Below are 16,523 nucleotides of genomic sequence, written 5' to 3'. Positions count from 1 at the left end.
ATGGTTTGCAAGTGACCATAACTATGTTTATTTAGGGTCGAGCACCAATTTTCCTTTTTGTAATTGGCAGATGGGGTGGGGCAGCGTATTGCGTCAAAAGTGACATTTGCGTAAAAACGGACCTTTGATGGGAAATTGCCCTGGGAGTGTCGCAAGAAAATAATAAATACACCCCCGGCTAAATTTATGGAGTTTGTAGTAACTCGTAAAAATTATGTAAACAGCACCAAAGAGAGCTAAAGGACCTGTGCCGTACTTGCTACAACAACTTGGACATACACGTTACACGAATCTGGTCATGACGCTCGCGCGTTCAAAATAAGCCATTAATGAGGACCATGAATATTGGATTCTTTGGGTCTTTCGGTAAAGTCACGTAGATAGATTCAAAGAAAATAACAAAAACTACGACGTTTCGATCACAACACAAGTGGTCGTCATCAGGAAAAGGAATATTAACCTAAGTTATGGGATGCAATTCAACAAAACCATCAGGTGGCCCGACAAATGTGCGTTGTACGCATCACTTGAACATGCGTGACTGTGAGTTATGGGGGAGGGCATAGCAATCGGAACGTTTCGTTTGAGAGAGACAGACTGAGAAACGCACACAGATCACGGGAGAGGTACAAGTTGGGACGATATATCCACCAAGTGAAGTGAAGCCTTGGACAGGACTCGCCGCTAAACGGGGATGATGGCCACAGTTGAGACTGACGGCGGAGCTAAACTAAACTCCACAATACAGGTTTTACGGGGTTAGATCGCGTAAATATACAAGAGTGTCGTTAAACCCGCCACTACCCGACACAGCCAATTATTAAGGTTTTTCACGTAAACAGAACGTGCGTAAATCCATTACTAGTACAGCAGTGTGTTGGAGAGCAAATCCACACCATTTACAATCTGAGTACGACGTTTCACCAGTAATTACAACTAGCTTCATCAGGCAACAGCCAGATTTGTGGATAAATTCTTAAATAGAGGGAGAGGTGTGATGACGTCACTCGTGTGGGGGGGGGGGGTGGGATTAATGAATGCATATGAATGACTATGGGTATCCATTGCCGTTTGGGTTATTTATATGGTAATCGACCAACATTATGCATGCGCGTTATGCAAGCCCATTATTCTTGTACCTCCTCTCGATGGTGTGCTAAAAATAGCCGTACCAACGGTGATCTCTATTGATTAACGTTAGTAAACCCTATTAATTGGCTGTGTCGGGTGTTGGCGGGTTTAACGACACTTGTATATCTTCTTGGTTCTTTCGGTAAAGTCACGTATAATGGCAATAATAAAATAATAAAAATAAAGCATATTATTTTTTATTTTTATTATTTTATTATGTTTTATTTTTATTATTTTATTATTTCCATTCTACGTGACTTTACCGAAAGAACCAAGAAGATGAATCCCTGCAGTCACAAAAGCTTTAAATCGAGACACTTGTATATATTTTCGCGATCTAACCCAATAAAAACTATATTACGGATGATATTGATCGCGAAAGCTTACGTGTTAAACTGACTAAACTAAGCTATTTTTTTCTTTTAGCGGGGCAGCTGGCTTAACGGGATCGTCTGTGTAGCAAATCTAAGGAGCTCAAACTCATCATGACTGGTGACTCCACTCTATCACGAGCCTTCAGTGACCCCTGCTGGTAGAGCATTCACCTCCACCCTCATCACAACCGTGCCCATCACCACAACAACCGTTCCCTTCACCTCCAGCACAACTGTGCCTATCACCACCACCACAACAACCGTGCCCATCATCACCACCACCACAACCGTGCCCATCATCACCACCACCACCACACCCGTGCCCTTCACCACAACCACCACCACAACCGTGCCCATCACCACCACCACCCCTGCTGGTGGCGGCACAATTGGGAGAACGCAAACATTGTCCCAAATCAGCACCTCATCGAGCTTCCCACCTTCCAGCCATGAGTATCAAAACTAGCTAAGGCAGGTACCATCACGGATGAGAAATATGGAAACTAAACGAATCGCCCAAATGTGATTGCGACAAACCGCAACAAACAGTCGAACACTTTGTGAGTCTATGGCCCTTTGTATGAGTCTATGGTCCTCTATGTGAGTCTATGGTCCTGTATGTGAGTCTATGGTCCTCTATGTGAATCGATTTCCCTCCATGAATCTGCGATCCTCTGTGTAAGTCTTTTGTCCTCTTTGCGAGTGTATGTCCATATATGTGAGTCTATGTTCATCTATGTGAGTCTGTGGGCCTCTGTGTGTGTGTCCGTCCCCACGTAACATGGCCAGGCCGATTAAAATTCACCACATCACCTAGGACGTGCTTGGCAATCATCAGGCGTGTGAAGTTTGCAACCACTTAATTTGTACTTGAACGGAGATAATTTCAGTGAAAATTTAATTGACAATCAAGGTCAAGTAAAACAAAAAAGAGGCTAAGACAATGCCACTTGATACCACCGCGTAATACCATTGGTACTTCTGATAAATGTCGTTGATGTTGACACTCGACCCCTAAAGTCCAAGGTCCACTCACAAGATCACCCATCATCACCACCAGCACCAACATCACGTGACTTTGGGACTTCCCCTTGGTCCACCGAGCTCTGGGTGCCACCGGTTTTCTCTCCAATAGTTTTAGTAGCAGATGTAATGTGTAGACCTTCTCCCAGCAGATGGCGGTGTTGACTTACTTGTGGTGCTGCAGTAGAGTTGGTACTCGTGGTCCACCCAAAACCGCACTAAACCACGGCAGTGGATGCGGATACCTGATGCACACTCAATGAAAAACTCTCCAGTGTGCGACTGTGGTCATCCAGAACAGACTGTACAGCATATAACGACGCAATTCCGATCCACAATTACGAAGGAGACACATCACGGCCATTCACTACGCTGCTCTTGACTCGGTCATCTGGCTTGACCACCTGAATGTGAAATTGTAGTTGCTGCTCTGCATCTACATAAGCCGTATGAAAGAAGAAGAAGGGGTCTTTGTAGTAACTTCCTGGGTTTCTCACATTGAGCACTGCAGTTGAATCTCACGACTCCAGTTGCTGCATCTACCCAAACCTATCCTCCCTTGAGCAAACACGTAACTTCGCCTTAAATAGAACAAAGTGAAACATTGACATTTGGGGTGATATCACTTATTCACAGCACCATGGCCTTTCTTTTGCTGTAAAGAAAGGCCAGTGACAGAAATGTCACCTTTGATATTGGCGAATGTGTTGAGTCTGTCTTTAATTGTGCCTGTGCACCACTGCCAAAGCAGCAGTCGCAGCATCATCACTAGATATATTGTTTACGCCATTTAACGAGTGTTTCAGTTAGAGGAGTTGCATGCCTTGTGAATGGGTAGGTTGGTAAAACAAATTGAGTTTGTGAACCTCGGACTATCGCTCGTCGAACCAAACTAAGGCATCGTAACTTTTTTTTGTGTCATTTTATTGGCTTGGCATTGGCAGTGCCTTGCGGCGTTTCATCGAGTAAGTGGTGTGGGTGATGTCGTGTCCGCAGTGTGTTGTGTGACATGTAACTGGTGGACATGAGCGTGTCAATGGAAGTGGTGTTCACGTGGTGTGTATGTGTTGTTTGTGTTAGGTACTACATAAGGTTATGCATATATACCATATGGGTGTGTATGTACTGTGTTGAATGGAAACTTAAGTGGTGCAACTTTGTACATGGTTTGTGTGTTGTGTGTTATGTGCTGCGCCGTATGCGCTCTCGCGAGTGGTATTTATGTGTTGCGGTGTGTGGTACATCTTGAACTGTGTTGTATATGTCCTGCACTGTGCAGTATATTTTCTGTGTTGTCTACCTCATGTTCTATAGTATGTGGTAATAATCCTCTGGTCTATAGGTCTGTATTGTGTGCTGTGCGGTATATGCCATGTGCTGTATTGTGTACATTCTCGATTGTGTGTGCTGTAGTGTGTGGTATTTGTCCTGAGGTGCGTACTGCGCACTCCATGCTGTGTGTTGTGGTGTACAGTGTACACGCTGCGGTGCGTTGTGTACACACTGTGGTGCACAGTGCACACGCCGGGGTGCATAGTGTACACTCCGTGCTGTTGTGTGCTCGCCAGCAGGATGGTTCTGATCCGTCAAGCGCGGCACGCCAAGGTGCCGACATCGTGATGTCTCTACTGAGGGATCGGAGTGCGGCCCTCGCCGGACAGGTCCTGGTGGTGTGAGACCGTCGCTTGTGCGGGGACAGCAGGGTCAGGACACTGCGAGAACGCGGGACACTGTAGCAAAGACTGCAAGACCACAGGAGTCACGGACAGAGGAAAAACATTAGCATCCCACTTTTTCACAAATGATACTTGCAAGCCGGTGCTGCGGACACCTTGTACCACGAAGGGACACTTGCCACTGGGTATTCCCTAGGCTGGTTAGACAGCCTTTTGGCAAATGGACTGGTCGAGATGACCAGTGAGGCAAGGCACATTTTTGAGGAATTTAAATGCCCTATGAATGTAAATCCATGTTATTCCTTCAATGAGTAAATGCACATGCTCTGTGTCCCCCCCCCCCCCCACATTGATATGCTTCAAGGCCCCCCTTAGCCACCCGACATCATAAAGCGATGTAACATTGACTTCTAACGACGATTCGATTCGAGAATCACATTAACTGCATTTGTATCGTAGGGACTTTTAGCGTCTCTAGCGGTCGCAGAATTTACGTGAAACGTTCACCACGTGCGACGCGCACGAATGGGAAACAACAACACGGTCGGCTGTGCGTGTTGTGAGTGTGACGATCATGTTTTAAGTGTTTAATTACTGCATGCCTAACACACCTGCGTCCCTGCGATAGCTTCCCAGCCCCTTTGCACCTCCACCGCCAAACACCTCAACATCATCTCCATGAGTCTTTAAATTATGTTATTTTTTTGGCCCACGGATTGGTGTGCAGCGGAATGCCTTCCTGCTTGTTCACAGTTGAGAATTCTCAAGGCCATCGACAGTATTAAACTATTTCACCATGGGGACCATGTGCTAAGTGAGTTGGGGTTTTTTTGTTGTTGCGTTGTGGTTAAGTCACGTTCACTGAAGTGACTTCATTGAGAATAACCAAGTGTTTGAGGTGCATCTGAGAAAAAAACTTGATAACGCACAACAACTCATTGTCACGAAAGTAAGATTAAGTGGACGGAAACAAGTGGTTAATGGCAATAGCAACTATGAGGAATGTTTTAATTTAAAGCTTTCGTGACTGCAAGGATTCATATTCTTGGTTCTTTCGGTAAAGTCACATAGAAGGGAAATAATAAAATAATACAACATTTTTTTTTTTTACAAATATAAAACAAAAAAAAATGTGTTTTATATTTGTATTTTATTATTTCCCTTCTACTTGACTACCGAAAGATCCAAGAATATGAGGAATGTATTTTACAGTCGTAACAACAATATAAATGGGGATTGTCAAGTTGTTTCAGGAAAGCCCTCTGCTGACGTTTTACACCATTTTACCACAGACTGGGCACTAAGTGAAACGTTTTTTACATTTGAAAAGAATATTCACTTCAGTGACTACTATAAATTTTGAATAGCTGCGCATACTAGTACACTACATTACCTTGGGGCTGAACAGCAAGTAATTTTATATTTATATATACGGTAGAAAGTCACAGTCACTGACGTAATCGTTCACTTTGAAAGCCAAGCAGGGTCGCCATCTCTCCCCGTTTCACAACTCCTCCAGCTACGTTATCTCCCCATCTGGCAGATCTTCTTCGGCATCTCCGCAATGCACCAACACCGATCCAAGCAGGAGTAGCTAGCCCCCCCCCCCCGGCTTCCAGCGCCCCTTCCACCACTGTAAATATCTGTCTTCCACCGCAGAGAGAGATTTACAGCGACTGACTTTCGTTTGGCATTGTCCAATGTTTTCAAAAGTTGGCTCTCAACGGCCGCAAGTGCCCCCCCACCCCCCACTCTGTGTGTGTCAGACTGCCGTTGGCTCCATTGCTGAAAGCTCAGCACTGAGAGTTTCACAATGTGCCGGACGGTTGACTTTTTTGTAGTTTGTATCGTGAGCACCAAGGCATATGTGGTACTGTTTCCGTCTCTTTTATATCATCATCACTGGTATTACTACTACTATGATGATGCACTACTTAAAAGTGTTGTATATGCCAATAGACCCGACTTTGAATGGTACGCCATAATAGGTCCTCTGTTGATAAATAGTACTTAACAGGGTTCAATTTGGTGCATTGTGTATTAGGCATGTGGCGATGCTTCGATTAGTCGTTTAGCATCGATTTCCACGCTCACCATATGCTCATGCAAGAATCGATGTTTTATCAATATATAAAATCACCTGGATAACATATTTTATATGGAACATCTCGTTTGCAAGTGTGTCCTGGGTGTCAGTTGACACATGGCACTCGTGTAACGACACGAATACAAACATCGTTCGCTTATAGCGATTTATTCAAATTATGATAAATACATGTATAGCCAATCGCTTACTCCGGCTGCTTTGTTCTAAACGAATGCACAAGCGAGACACCAAAACAATGCAAACGAGATGGTACAAATTGTACAAGGGGACATTGATCCTTGAATCGAATTATGACGATCAATCACGAGGGAAACATGGGGGTGGTTTTGAGTGGTTGGTGTCAATGGTTATATGCCTATTATGCATACTCTGCACGAGATTAAAGCGAGGGTTTGTGGAGGTGGGGTACGGGCAGGAAGAAAATCGTTCACACTTGTGCATGAAATGTGTCCAATGATGCGGAACATCCACGTCGGTGGGGAATGCATGTGAATGACCGCGTCTTGCCTCTGCCATACGGAAGCGCAGTGGATTTGCACTCGGGGGTGAAAAAGAAACTGGGAGCCGTCTGTGATGAAGTGGGCACTCAGGAATACAAAACGGTCCGTGACTTGAAAAAAAATCTGGCTGTCAACATAGATTGACTGGCGTAGGAGGTACATTGCTATCAGTGGGTGTTGATTCTGAGTAGTTGCATATACACTACTGACGTGCACGCGTGCAAAAGCGACTTGCGTGCAAAGGCACCGCTGGTTGACTTGGCCAACTTGCAACGGTGAGCGCCTCGCGCTGAATTGGAGCCATGTTGCACGCGGCGTGAACGTCTGTTCCTACTGTACGTTTCTCACTTGAATCCTTGTTTTTGCATCGTTTGCATTACACCTCAATAAAGGTTCTGTTGTGTCCGCCACTCGAGGTCCTGCTGCTGCACTGAACGCCGAAACAAGTTGGCGTATTGCAAATTCTCGTCGAAGTATGAATGGCTCGGTGCGCATGTATTTTGGAAAGTCGACTCGTTTTAAGTGGTGTTGCTCAGCTCGATTTACGTACATCTCGGAGTGTGCGTTCCTCCACAGGTTTGTGAGTGTTGGTTTGCATGACACATTTATGGTTAGTTTGTCCCCAGGAATGGGCAGTCTGATGTTCAGAAAGGAGAGGCTGTCTTTTGTTATTAACCAAAGTCAATGTTATCGTTGGGTGACAATTGTGAACGAGTTGAAATGAAGGCATGCCGTTCCTCTTTGGAGCAAGAGGCAACGCCCGCGCACGTCATCGATGTTTTTTTACGAAGAAGTCGGCGTCCGTGCCTTATACTATTGAAAGATGTATTGTTCCAAATGCCCCACAACTGGTTGGAATAGCTAGGGCCCATGCGTGTGCCCATGGCCACAACGTGGCTGTAGTGTCGGCCACTGGCGGTGAAATGATTGTGTGAGCACGAGTTTGGCCAACCGCAACAGTGATGTCGTTGACCCGGGGTCTGTTCAGCCCAGGTGTTGAAGGATTGTGTACGTTGCCTTTAAGCCGTCATGATTTGGAATGACGGTGTACAGCGAACTTAAGTCCATTGTGAAAACCAAACGTTGAGGACCTGTGAATCTAAGGTTGCTTGAAGAGCTGTAGGTTTCATGGTTGGTTTCTTTAACGTAGGTTGTAATGTACGTACAAACGGAATAATTGTCCAAATAGCTAGATATTAGCCCAGTAGGACAACTTCATGCTGATACAGTCGAGCGGCCTGGGTTCTTTGCTTTGTTTACTTTCGGTATAAAATAGATGGTTGATGTCCAAGGAATTTGAATGATGAGGTTATTGGCAGTCTCGGATAGGGCACCCTCACTCACAAGTGAATCAGAATCTTTATTTAGGCTGGAGGAATCTGTTGAGATGTGAAGCTCTTTTTCAAATATGTCCAGTAACAAAGTGTCTTGAGTGCTTGCGGGTGGCTCGCTGCAAAGTCATGGTCGATTTTGGGGGGTAAGAGGAAGTGTCACTCGGTTATTGGAATTCTTCCTCCCGATGTAGATCGGTCCACCAGAGCACTGTTGAGCCCCTTCAGCCGATTTCATAACGATGTCATCACTTGATTTGAGAGTTGTGGAGAGCTTTTATCTCAGCGCGGGTTAGGTTGAATGTTGGCCATCGTGTTGCATTGTAACGAGGCAACTAGCAGCTGTATTCGGTGAAGGAGGCTACTGAACTCTCCAGCCAGAGCGTTCACAGAGAGGCATTTTACGGCGGAGTCTGTGGACGGGTGCAGCGAAGTCGGGGTGGTCCATAACTTGAGGTCCGTGTAACGTCGTAAAAAGGTCATTGAATGGGTTTGGGATGTCTAGATTGGCTCGAATATAACTTGGGGCCTGAAACAAAAACATAAAAATGTTCCGCTTTGTTAGAAATGTCAAATTTGTGTTGTACACATAAAATATTCCGCCCGGTATTCCAAAATAAACATTGCACCATGTTTCTGTAGAATATTATGTATCCAGACTCAAAAATATCGTCAATGCCAACATTTTAAAGCAAATGATCTTATTCCAAAAAGGGCAGAATTAAGTATATAGAGGCGAGGCTAGGGTTAGGGCTAACGCTAGGTGCTGGTTGGTGAGTTAGGGTTAAGGTTGACACTGTGGTGCTGGTTGGTTATGGCAGGACTAGTGTTTGGTTTGCTGTTGTGCGTCACACCTGAACATGGAGGGTGGGTTGAGCCCCCTCCCCTGCTGAAGACTCGCCCCCCCCCTTCTAAAACTTAATTCTGTAAACTCTAAAATGTGAGGTTCGTGCTCGCACACAATTCATGTTAAACACAAGCAGGTCACATCCATACTCGTTCTGTTGAACGTTGAACGTTATTTTAGAGGTTTAACATTCACCGTGCCGGTGCCCCCACGCCCTTGAGTTTATATATGCCCCACCCTCTCTCAATTGGCAAATTACTGTATGGCCCTTTCACTCATTTAATGTTGAGAGGGTCGTGCCAGTGGTGCTGACCGGTCAGAGGGTGTTGGACCACGAGAGAGGCTGATGAGAGGGGGAAGACGGTTACCGTAGAAGTTTTGAGCTGGCCGAGTAGAATCCTGAGTGGATCGATTTTCCAAAGATCGAGCAGCGGAGAGAAATAATACTGGAAGATAAATCAGCGGGTGGAAAAGGTACAGGAGAAAAGACTGCAATAGTTTGGACATAATCCTAATTTACATTCGTTAGGGTGGTTTTTTTTCGTCCTTAGATCTCAATGCCCCACCTTAAATGGAAAGCAGGAAATTAACAGAACCAGGGTAAATGGCCAGAACTTGATTGCCTTGTTAGCAAAGGTAAATCATTGGAAAGCCTGGCAGCTGCACCGCCAAAAGCCCGATCACCCCAAGAACAGAGCCTTCACCTTGGGAGTACTTATGTAATAACAGCCATAGAGGGTTCACGTGGGGATTGGCTTGCCGGTCCTGCTTTGTAGCCAATAAGGGTTGAGATAGGGAGCATGGCCTCGGCGTGATCACGGCATGTCATCAGGGGTGATTGGCCTGGCCATTCGGGGCCCCAGCTAATGGGGAGCCGGATCAGAGGCGTGGTCCCGGGATTGACAGGGAACCATCGAGAACGGTCAAGGCTGTCCATGGAGGATTGGTTGGGGGGACCACGTGACGAAGGGATTAAGAGAGAGAGAGAGAATGATCGGGAGCAGACTTGGGAACGACAAGAGCAGGGTCACGCGCGGACGGGGGCTCTGGGTGCCACGTACGCGGTGGGGACTTGGTGTGAAGTCTACCCTCTCTCCGTTGTCTGCCAGCAACGGAGTGTGTGAGTAAAGTGTATTTGTGGAAGTGGAAATAAAAAGGACTGATTCCGAAGCCGTCTCAAGAAGGATTATTACACTGGTGTCAGAAGTGCTTCTGCGACTGTTTGGACAATCGTCAAGATGTCTAAACACCCCAGAAAAAAGAACCTGCCCGTGCCTCTATCGGAGGAAGAGGTCGAGACGGATGAAGATGAGCTGTTGGGAGCTACAGCCCCTATGCCGCCTGCTGATGATACTCTCCTCGACGCCTCTCAGCGTCGACCGGGGGAAGATGCGACCACCGCAGGAACAAAAGACGAATGGCGGCTGATGGCGGAGCAGATCGAGTCGTTACGCGCCATTCTGCTAAGCCTGGTGACCGCGGTGGCGTCCTCACCAGCCGTGGGTCGCCAGATCGCCGATCAGCTGGACGCCGCGGGAAGGGGTCCTGCAAAGGAATCTGAGTCCGCCATTGCTCCTGCCACGTGGGAGGATGCCGTCGTCTTGGGTGGGGCGGCTGCGCCAGAGTCGTCGGCCGCCATTTTTGGCGCGCCTACTACCACGCGGCCGCCGGACGCCATTTTGCCTGCAACGGGTGGAGAGCGGGAACGGCAGTCGGAGACGCCCGCGGCGCGCGCTTGCCACCACGGACATCGCCTTCCACAAATTAAAGAATTTATCGCCGGGGGCGATTGGAGTGCTTTTACGTGGCGCTTCGAGTCAGCTTTTAGATCCGTGAACTGGACGGAGGAAGAAGCGCTGGGAGCGCTACCTACACTGCTCGATGATGTGTCTCTGGGAGTCTTCCGCTCCATCCCGGCGTCCAAGAAGAAGACACTGCGGGATGCGTTCGCAGAGATGGCGGAATTTTATGACCCACCGATGTCAGCCACCAGAAAATTTATGTCGCGTCGCCGAGCACCGGAGGAATCGCCATTGGCTTATCGGGGGGCGTTGATGGCGCTGGCCATGGCTGCCTACCCCGACGCGACGGCCGATCATTTGGATCCACTCATCCTTTCCCGTATGCTGGAGTTGTCTCAGGAGCTCAACATTTCTCTACCAGTGTGCGGCCACGAACCGCTTTCATCGCGATGGGTGGCGCGCTGCCTGGACGCTAAGTTTAATATCAAGCGTTGGGATCAGATGGCGGCGTGGACGGGGAAACCCGATATCGACGGGCCGCCTTTGGGGTGGTCTCCGCGACTGGTTGTCCACAGCTCCGACGACTCGGGCGACGACGACATGCTGGCTGCTGCTGTCCCGCATAAGATTCCGGGACGGCGGCTGCGCGACCAGCGGGGCGACTACACGGGCCGTCCGCGCGCAAGGGCCGGGTCGTCCGGCCGACGTCGGCCGCATGTTTCAAGTGCGGCAGACGGGGCCACTTCGCCCGTGACTGCCGCTGCCGACCTCTGCTGTCGCCTCTTCCGCCAAGGGGACCTCCATCTCCTCCACCTGCTGCGGAGCTGCAACAACCTCGGGCAAGTCGGCACAAATCGGACACCTGGCAGGTCTTGTCACATCACTCATCCACTCGCACTCATTCTTACACTCCTAAGGATAATTTTTCTTCTCCTGCTCCATTGATATGCTCTGCTACACAGTGGAAGAAATTGGCTCGCAGGGTTGTGGCTGCGGCGTCGGGCTCGTCGACGGTACGGGGTACCATCGACGGCGTAGACGTCCGTATCTTGGTAGACACGGGCGCGTCTGCTACCATCATTTCAGATGTTATTTTTCATTTGTTGTCCATTCCTACGTCGCGGATACGCAGGGTTAATGATGCGTGTGTTGCCGCAAATGGGGGAAGCATGGGTATCTGTGGTCAGGTAGATGTGAGCATTGCTATCGGAAATATTACCGCCGCAGGACCTGTGTTAATCTCTCGCTCGCTACCAAGCAAGCATGTTCCATGTTCCATGCTTGCTTGGTACTGATTTCCTGCGCCGGATGCCGCTGAGAATACGGGTCGACCAGGACTGTTTGGAAATGCCGGGGGATCGTAGGATGGCGTTCCTGCCTTCCCTGCTGGCCAATGCGCCTAAAGGTAACGCAGTTACTGCCGTAGTTGCTGCTACGGTGGAGGTTCCGTCGGGAGCGCAAATGCTCATCCCGCTGCGTTACCGAAAACCCCTTCAAATGGGAAGGGATGCGAAGGGCGTGCTATTATCCACATCGAATTCGGTATCTAAATCTTTTTCTTTGGCGGCGGCACAAACGATCGTGCGACCAGGTCAGGCACCTTTCATACAGGTGTTGAATGGGGGACCTGACCGCGTTGTTGTTCCGGAGGGATCGGTGCTGGCTCACGCCACTACCGATTTCGCCTCTTGTGACAAAACGCCGCGCGCTCGGATGCCCGCGGGTGGGCCTCCGCACGATCGTTCACAAGAACGCTGGATCGCAGATTTATGCGGAGAGAATTCTTCCTTGTCAAATGAACATAGGAACGCCCTGCGTTCACTATTGCTACGGTACGCTGATGTTTTCAGCAGAAATGATTTGGACCTCGGCCGCACGTCGCTTTTGTCACACCATATTGACACCGGTGCGGCACCTCCCGTCTGTATGCACCCTCACCGCATGAGCCCGGCGGAAAGGGAACACGTGCGCGGGGCAGTAGATGAATCGCTGGCGGCGGATATTATTTCGCCGTCCAACAGCCCTTGGGGCGCGCCCGTCGTTCTGGTTAAGAAAAAGATGGTGGTACGAGGTTTTGCGTTGATTTCCGCCGGTTGAACAAAATTTCGGTAGCGGACGCGTACCCCTTACCGAGGATGGATGACTCATTGGATGCTTTATCGGGTGCTAAATTCTTTTCCACCCTTGACCTGTCCTCTGGCTTCTGGCAGCTTCCCTTCGATGACAAGTCTAAAGCCAAAACGGCATTCCGCACGCCGCAAGGTCTCTTTGAATGTAATCGGTTGCCTATGGGCCTGAACGCGGCTCCGGCGACGTTTCAGCGGCTCATGGAATTGGTGTTGGCGGGACTACAGTGGGAAACGTGCCTCATATATCTAGACGATATAATTGTCTTTAGCCGCACGTTCGAGGAACACCTCCAACGCCTAGAGACAGTTTTTCAAAGAATGCGCGCGGCTGACCTTAAGTTTAAACCTAAGAAATGCCACCTTCGGCAACACTCCGTCCGTTACTTGGGTCATATTGTCAGTTCGGACAGTGTATCCACTGACCTACTGAAAACCAAATGTGTACGTGAGTGGCCCACACCCACTTCGGTGGGTGATGTTCGGCGGTTTATTGGATTCGCTTCCTATTATCGCCGCTTCGTTAAGAACTTTGCGACGTTGGCAAAACCATTACACGTTCTAACTGGCAAAAATCAAAGGTTTAAATGGGGAGCGGAGGAAGAAAGTTATTTTAGGGCACTTCGGGACCACCTCGCCACGGCGCCTACGCTAGATTACCCAGACTTCTCACAGCCGTTCATCCTTGATACGGATGCTAGTGATATCGGCATTGGGGCCGTTTTGTCGCAACGCAAGGACGGGGTTGAGCGAGTGGTGGCGTACGGCAGCAGGGTTCTATCGCTTGCGGAAACGCGATATTGCGTGACAAGGCGGGAACTTTTGGCAATTGTCCATTTTGTTCGATTATACCGGCCGTACCTGTATGGACGGAAATTCCTGGTTCGCACTGATCATGGGGCTTTGCAATATTCCCTGAAATTGGATCAGCCGTCAGGCCAATTGGCCCGGTGGTTGGAATCGTTACAGGGATTTTCCTTCGATATAACATACCGAAAGGGGGCCCGTCACGCGAACGCTGATGCGCTCTCAAGGCTGCCGCCCATTCCTCCGTGCACTTGCCTGACGGGCACGCACCGCTGCGCAGCACCGCCCACGTCGCCCTGCCCGGTTATGGGGGCGATAGCGAATGAGGACGACGCAGGGGCGAAAGCGAAAGAGGATGACCAGCAGGTGTCGGTGGACACCGATGATACCTTATGGCTGCCGCACGCGGTCTGGTTACGCGAGCAGGAGGCCGATGCCTCGCTATCTCCGCTACGGAAATTGGTAGGGAAACAAAAATCTCAATTGGCGGGCTGGAAGTAGCAGATGTTCCGAGGCAAGTCGGGATTGTTAATGTGTACCGACGGGTTGTCTGACCGACCACGCTTGGTAGTGCCTACTTCGCTTTGCTACGACCTGCTCCGTGCTCTGCACGCTGATAAGTTGATGCACCTCGGCGTCCAAAAGACTTTGGCCGCGATGCAAAAGGATTTTTTCTGGGCCGGTATGACGGCAGACGTCAATGACTTTTCCGCTCGTGCCATGATTGTGCGAAGAGGAAGCCACCTCGGAACCACTATGTACCACCGTTGCGTTCCATTGAGGTGTCCCGTATCAACGAATTAGTTGCTCTCGACATTCTGGGGCCGTTTCCCCCGTCGGCTAGGGGCAATAAATACCTTCTGGTCGGGGTGGAATATTTTTCTCGATGGCCGATGGCCTGGCCTCTGCCCGACCAAACGGCAGCGTCCATCACCGACGCTTTCTTGAACGGGTTTGTCATGGACAAGGGGGCACCTGAGAGGCTGCTCACAGATCAAGGGCGGAATTTCTCCTCTAAATTGCTTAGGGAAGTTTGTGACACGCTGGGTACAAAAAAAGTTCGCACCTCCCCATACCATCCACAAAGCTATGCTTTGTCACACGGTCAGTGAAAAGCAAACCGATTGGGACCTGCACATACCAGGCATCTTAGCAGCATACCGCATGCTTCCGCACACGTCCACGGGATACTCACCATTTTTTTTTATGTATGGCCATGAAAATGTTCCACCCATCGATGTGCAACTGGGTAAGCCGAGTAAACGACCGTCCCGCTCCTTGCCTGACCATGTGCGTGACTCGCTTGAACGAGTAACGGAGGCGCGAGAGGCTGCCCGGTGTGCGACGGCCCGTGCCCAGGCAAGGAACGAACGGTATGCGCGTCGATCGCATACTCGCATGCCTTGGTCAGTGGGAGACCTGGCGTGGCTCCACTGCCCCCAGGTACCGGCGGGCACATCCCCCAAATTGCACAGGCCGTGGCGGGGGCCTGTGATGCTGGTAGATGTTCGGAACTCGCAAAGTATCCGCGTTCAGTACGGAAAACGTCGGTGGTATGTTCATTCCTCGCGACTTAAACCCTATGTTGACGCGCGTGTCAGTCCTTCATCCCCACTAGCTGACCTGCCGGGTTCTGCCGAGCCGTCTACGCCGCTTGCCACGTCCGTTGATCCCAGGGGGGACTGTGTTGTGCCTCCTACAGATGAACAGGTTCTGAGGGCTGAGGAAGCCCCCGCTGCCCCCCCTCCAATGGGGCCTGCCCTGGACGTGACCAAGCACCAACAACCTACTTCTTCTTCGAGCCTACCACCTCCTGTCCATCCGGAAGCAAAGCGACCATGCGCTGGAAGCGGAGAGGGTCCCGCGTCGCGTACGCGGTCGAAATCTCTTCCGTTTCGTTAACGTTTGATCGTTTCGCTAATTTCCCTGTCGTTACTGTGCTGCAGGGGCGCCCTAATGTATGTCGGGGTTTTTCATGGGTGACTGTTTTAAATGTTGTTAGGCGCGGGGACACCGTTTCACCCTCTACTGTTAAACGCACCTCGGTGCCCTAATAAGATGTTTTTCGGAATTGGTTCATCACCCTTTTCCCAGCCGAGACGGCAATTTTTTTTCACCGGGGGGGGGGGGGGTGATGTAATTACAGCCATAGAGGGTTCACGTGGGGATTGGCTTGCCGGTCCCAATAAGGGTTGAGATAGGGAGCATGGCCTCGGCGTGATCACGGCATGTCATCAGGGGTGATTGGCCTGGCCATTCGGGGCCCCAGCTAATGGGGAGCCGGATCAGAGGCGTGGTCCCGGGATTGACAGGGAACCATCGAGAACGGTCAAGGCTGTCCATGGAGGATTGGCTGGGGGGACCACGTGACGAAGGGATTAAGAGAGAGAGAGAGAGAATGATCGGGAACAGACTTGGGAACGACAAGAGCAGGGGAACGACAAGAGCAGGGTCACGCGCGGAAGGGGGCTCTCGGTGCCACGTGCGCGGTGGGGACTTGGTGTGAAGTCTGCCCTCTCTCCGTTGTCTGCCAGCAACGGAGAGTGTGTGAGTAAAGTGTATTTGTGGAAGTGGAAATAAAAAGGACTGATTCCGAAGCCGTCTCAAGAAGGATTATTACACTTAGAAGAAGGCAATCCGAACATCTCAGGGACCTCATTGGAGCGTAAAAATGTATCGGTTCCTGCAAATATTTTGGGGCTAACCGATTGAGTGGACCAGACACCGGGCTGCACAGGAACTGCGCTGTGACAAAGGGGCTCTACAATAACCACGGGCTGTGAAAGCATTTCCCTCGTTATTCACGAACTTGCTGTCCGCGATTTTAGCAATCCGCGAATCGCATCTTGAGCACGACAC

The 16,523-nt window shown here is 49.7% G+C and overlaps 1 protein-coding gene across 3 annotated transcripts in view; it reads left to right on the top strand.

Moving 5' to 3' along the window:
* CRPPA (CDP-L-ribitol pyrophosphorylase A) overlaps window positions 1-15,814 on the top strand; it is a 55,781-nt gene extending 39,967 nt beyond the window's left edge. The window contains exon 11 of one of the 3 annotated variants that reach the window (XM_078595176.1): window positions 15,367-15,814. In XM_078595176.1, the coding sequence (XP_078451302.1) occupies window positions 15,367-15,381 (15 nt within the window). In that variant the 3' untranslated portion in view covers window positions 15,382-15,814. Of the gene's footprint in view, window positions 1-4,096; window positions 7,222-15,366 lie in introns of those variants that run through there. The other 2 variants (XM_078595158.1, XM_078595167.1) reach the window with 2 other exon arrangements.
* Window positions 15,815-16,523: the final 709 nt, after the last annotated feature.

This window comes from Lampetra planeri, chromosome 1, assembly GCF_965212315.1.
Source record: "Lampetra planeri chromosome 1, kcLamPlan1.2.h2, whole genome shotgun sequence".
In the NCBI taxonomy this organism is placed as follows: Eukaryota; Metazoa; Chordata; class Hyperoartia; order Petromyzontiformes; family Petromyzontidae; genus Lampetra; species Lampetra planeri.
Note: the sequence above shows the minus strand (reverse complement) of the source record. Positions and strands in the feature narration are given on the sequence as shown.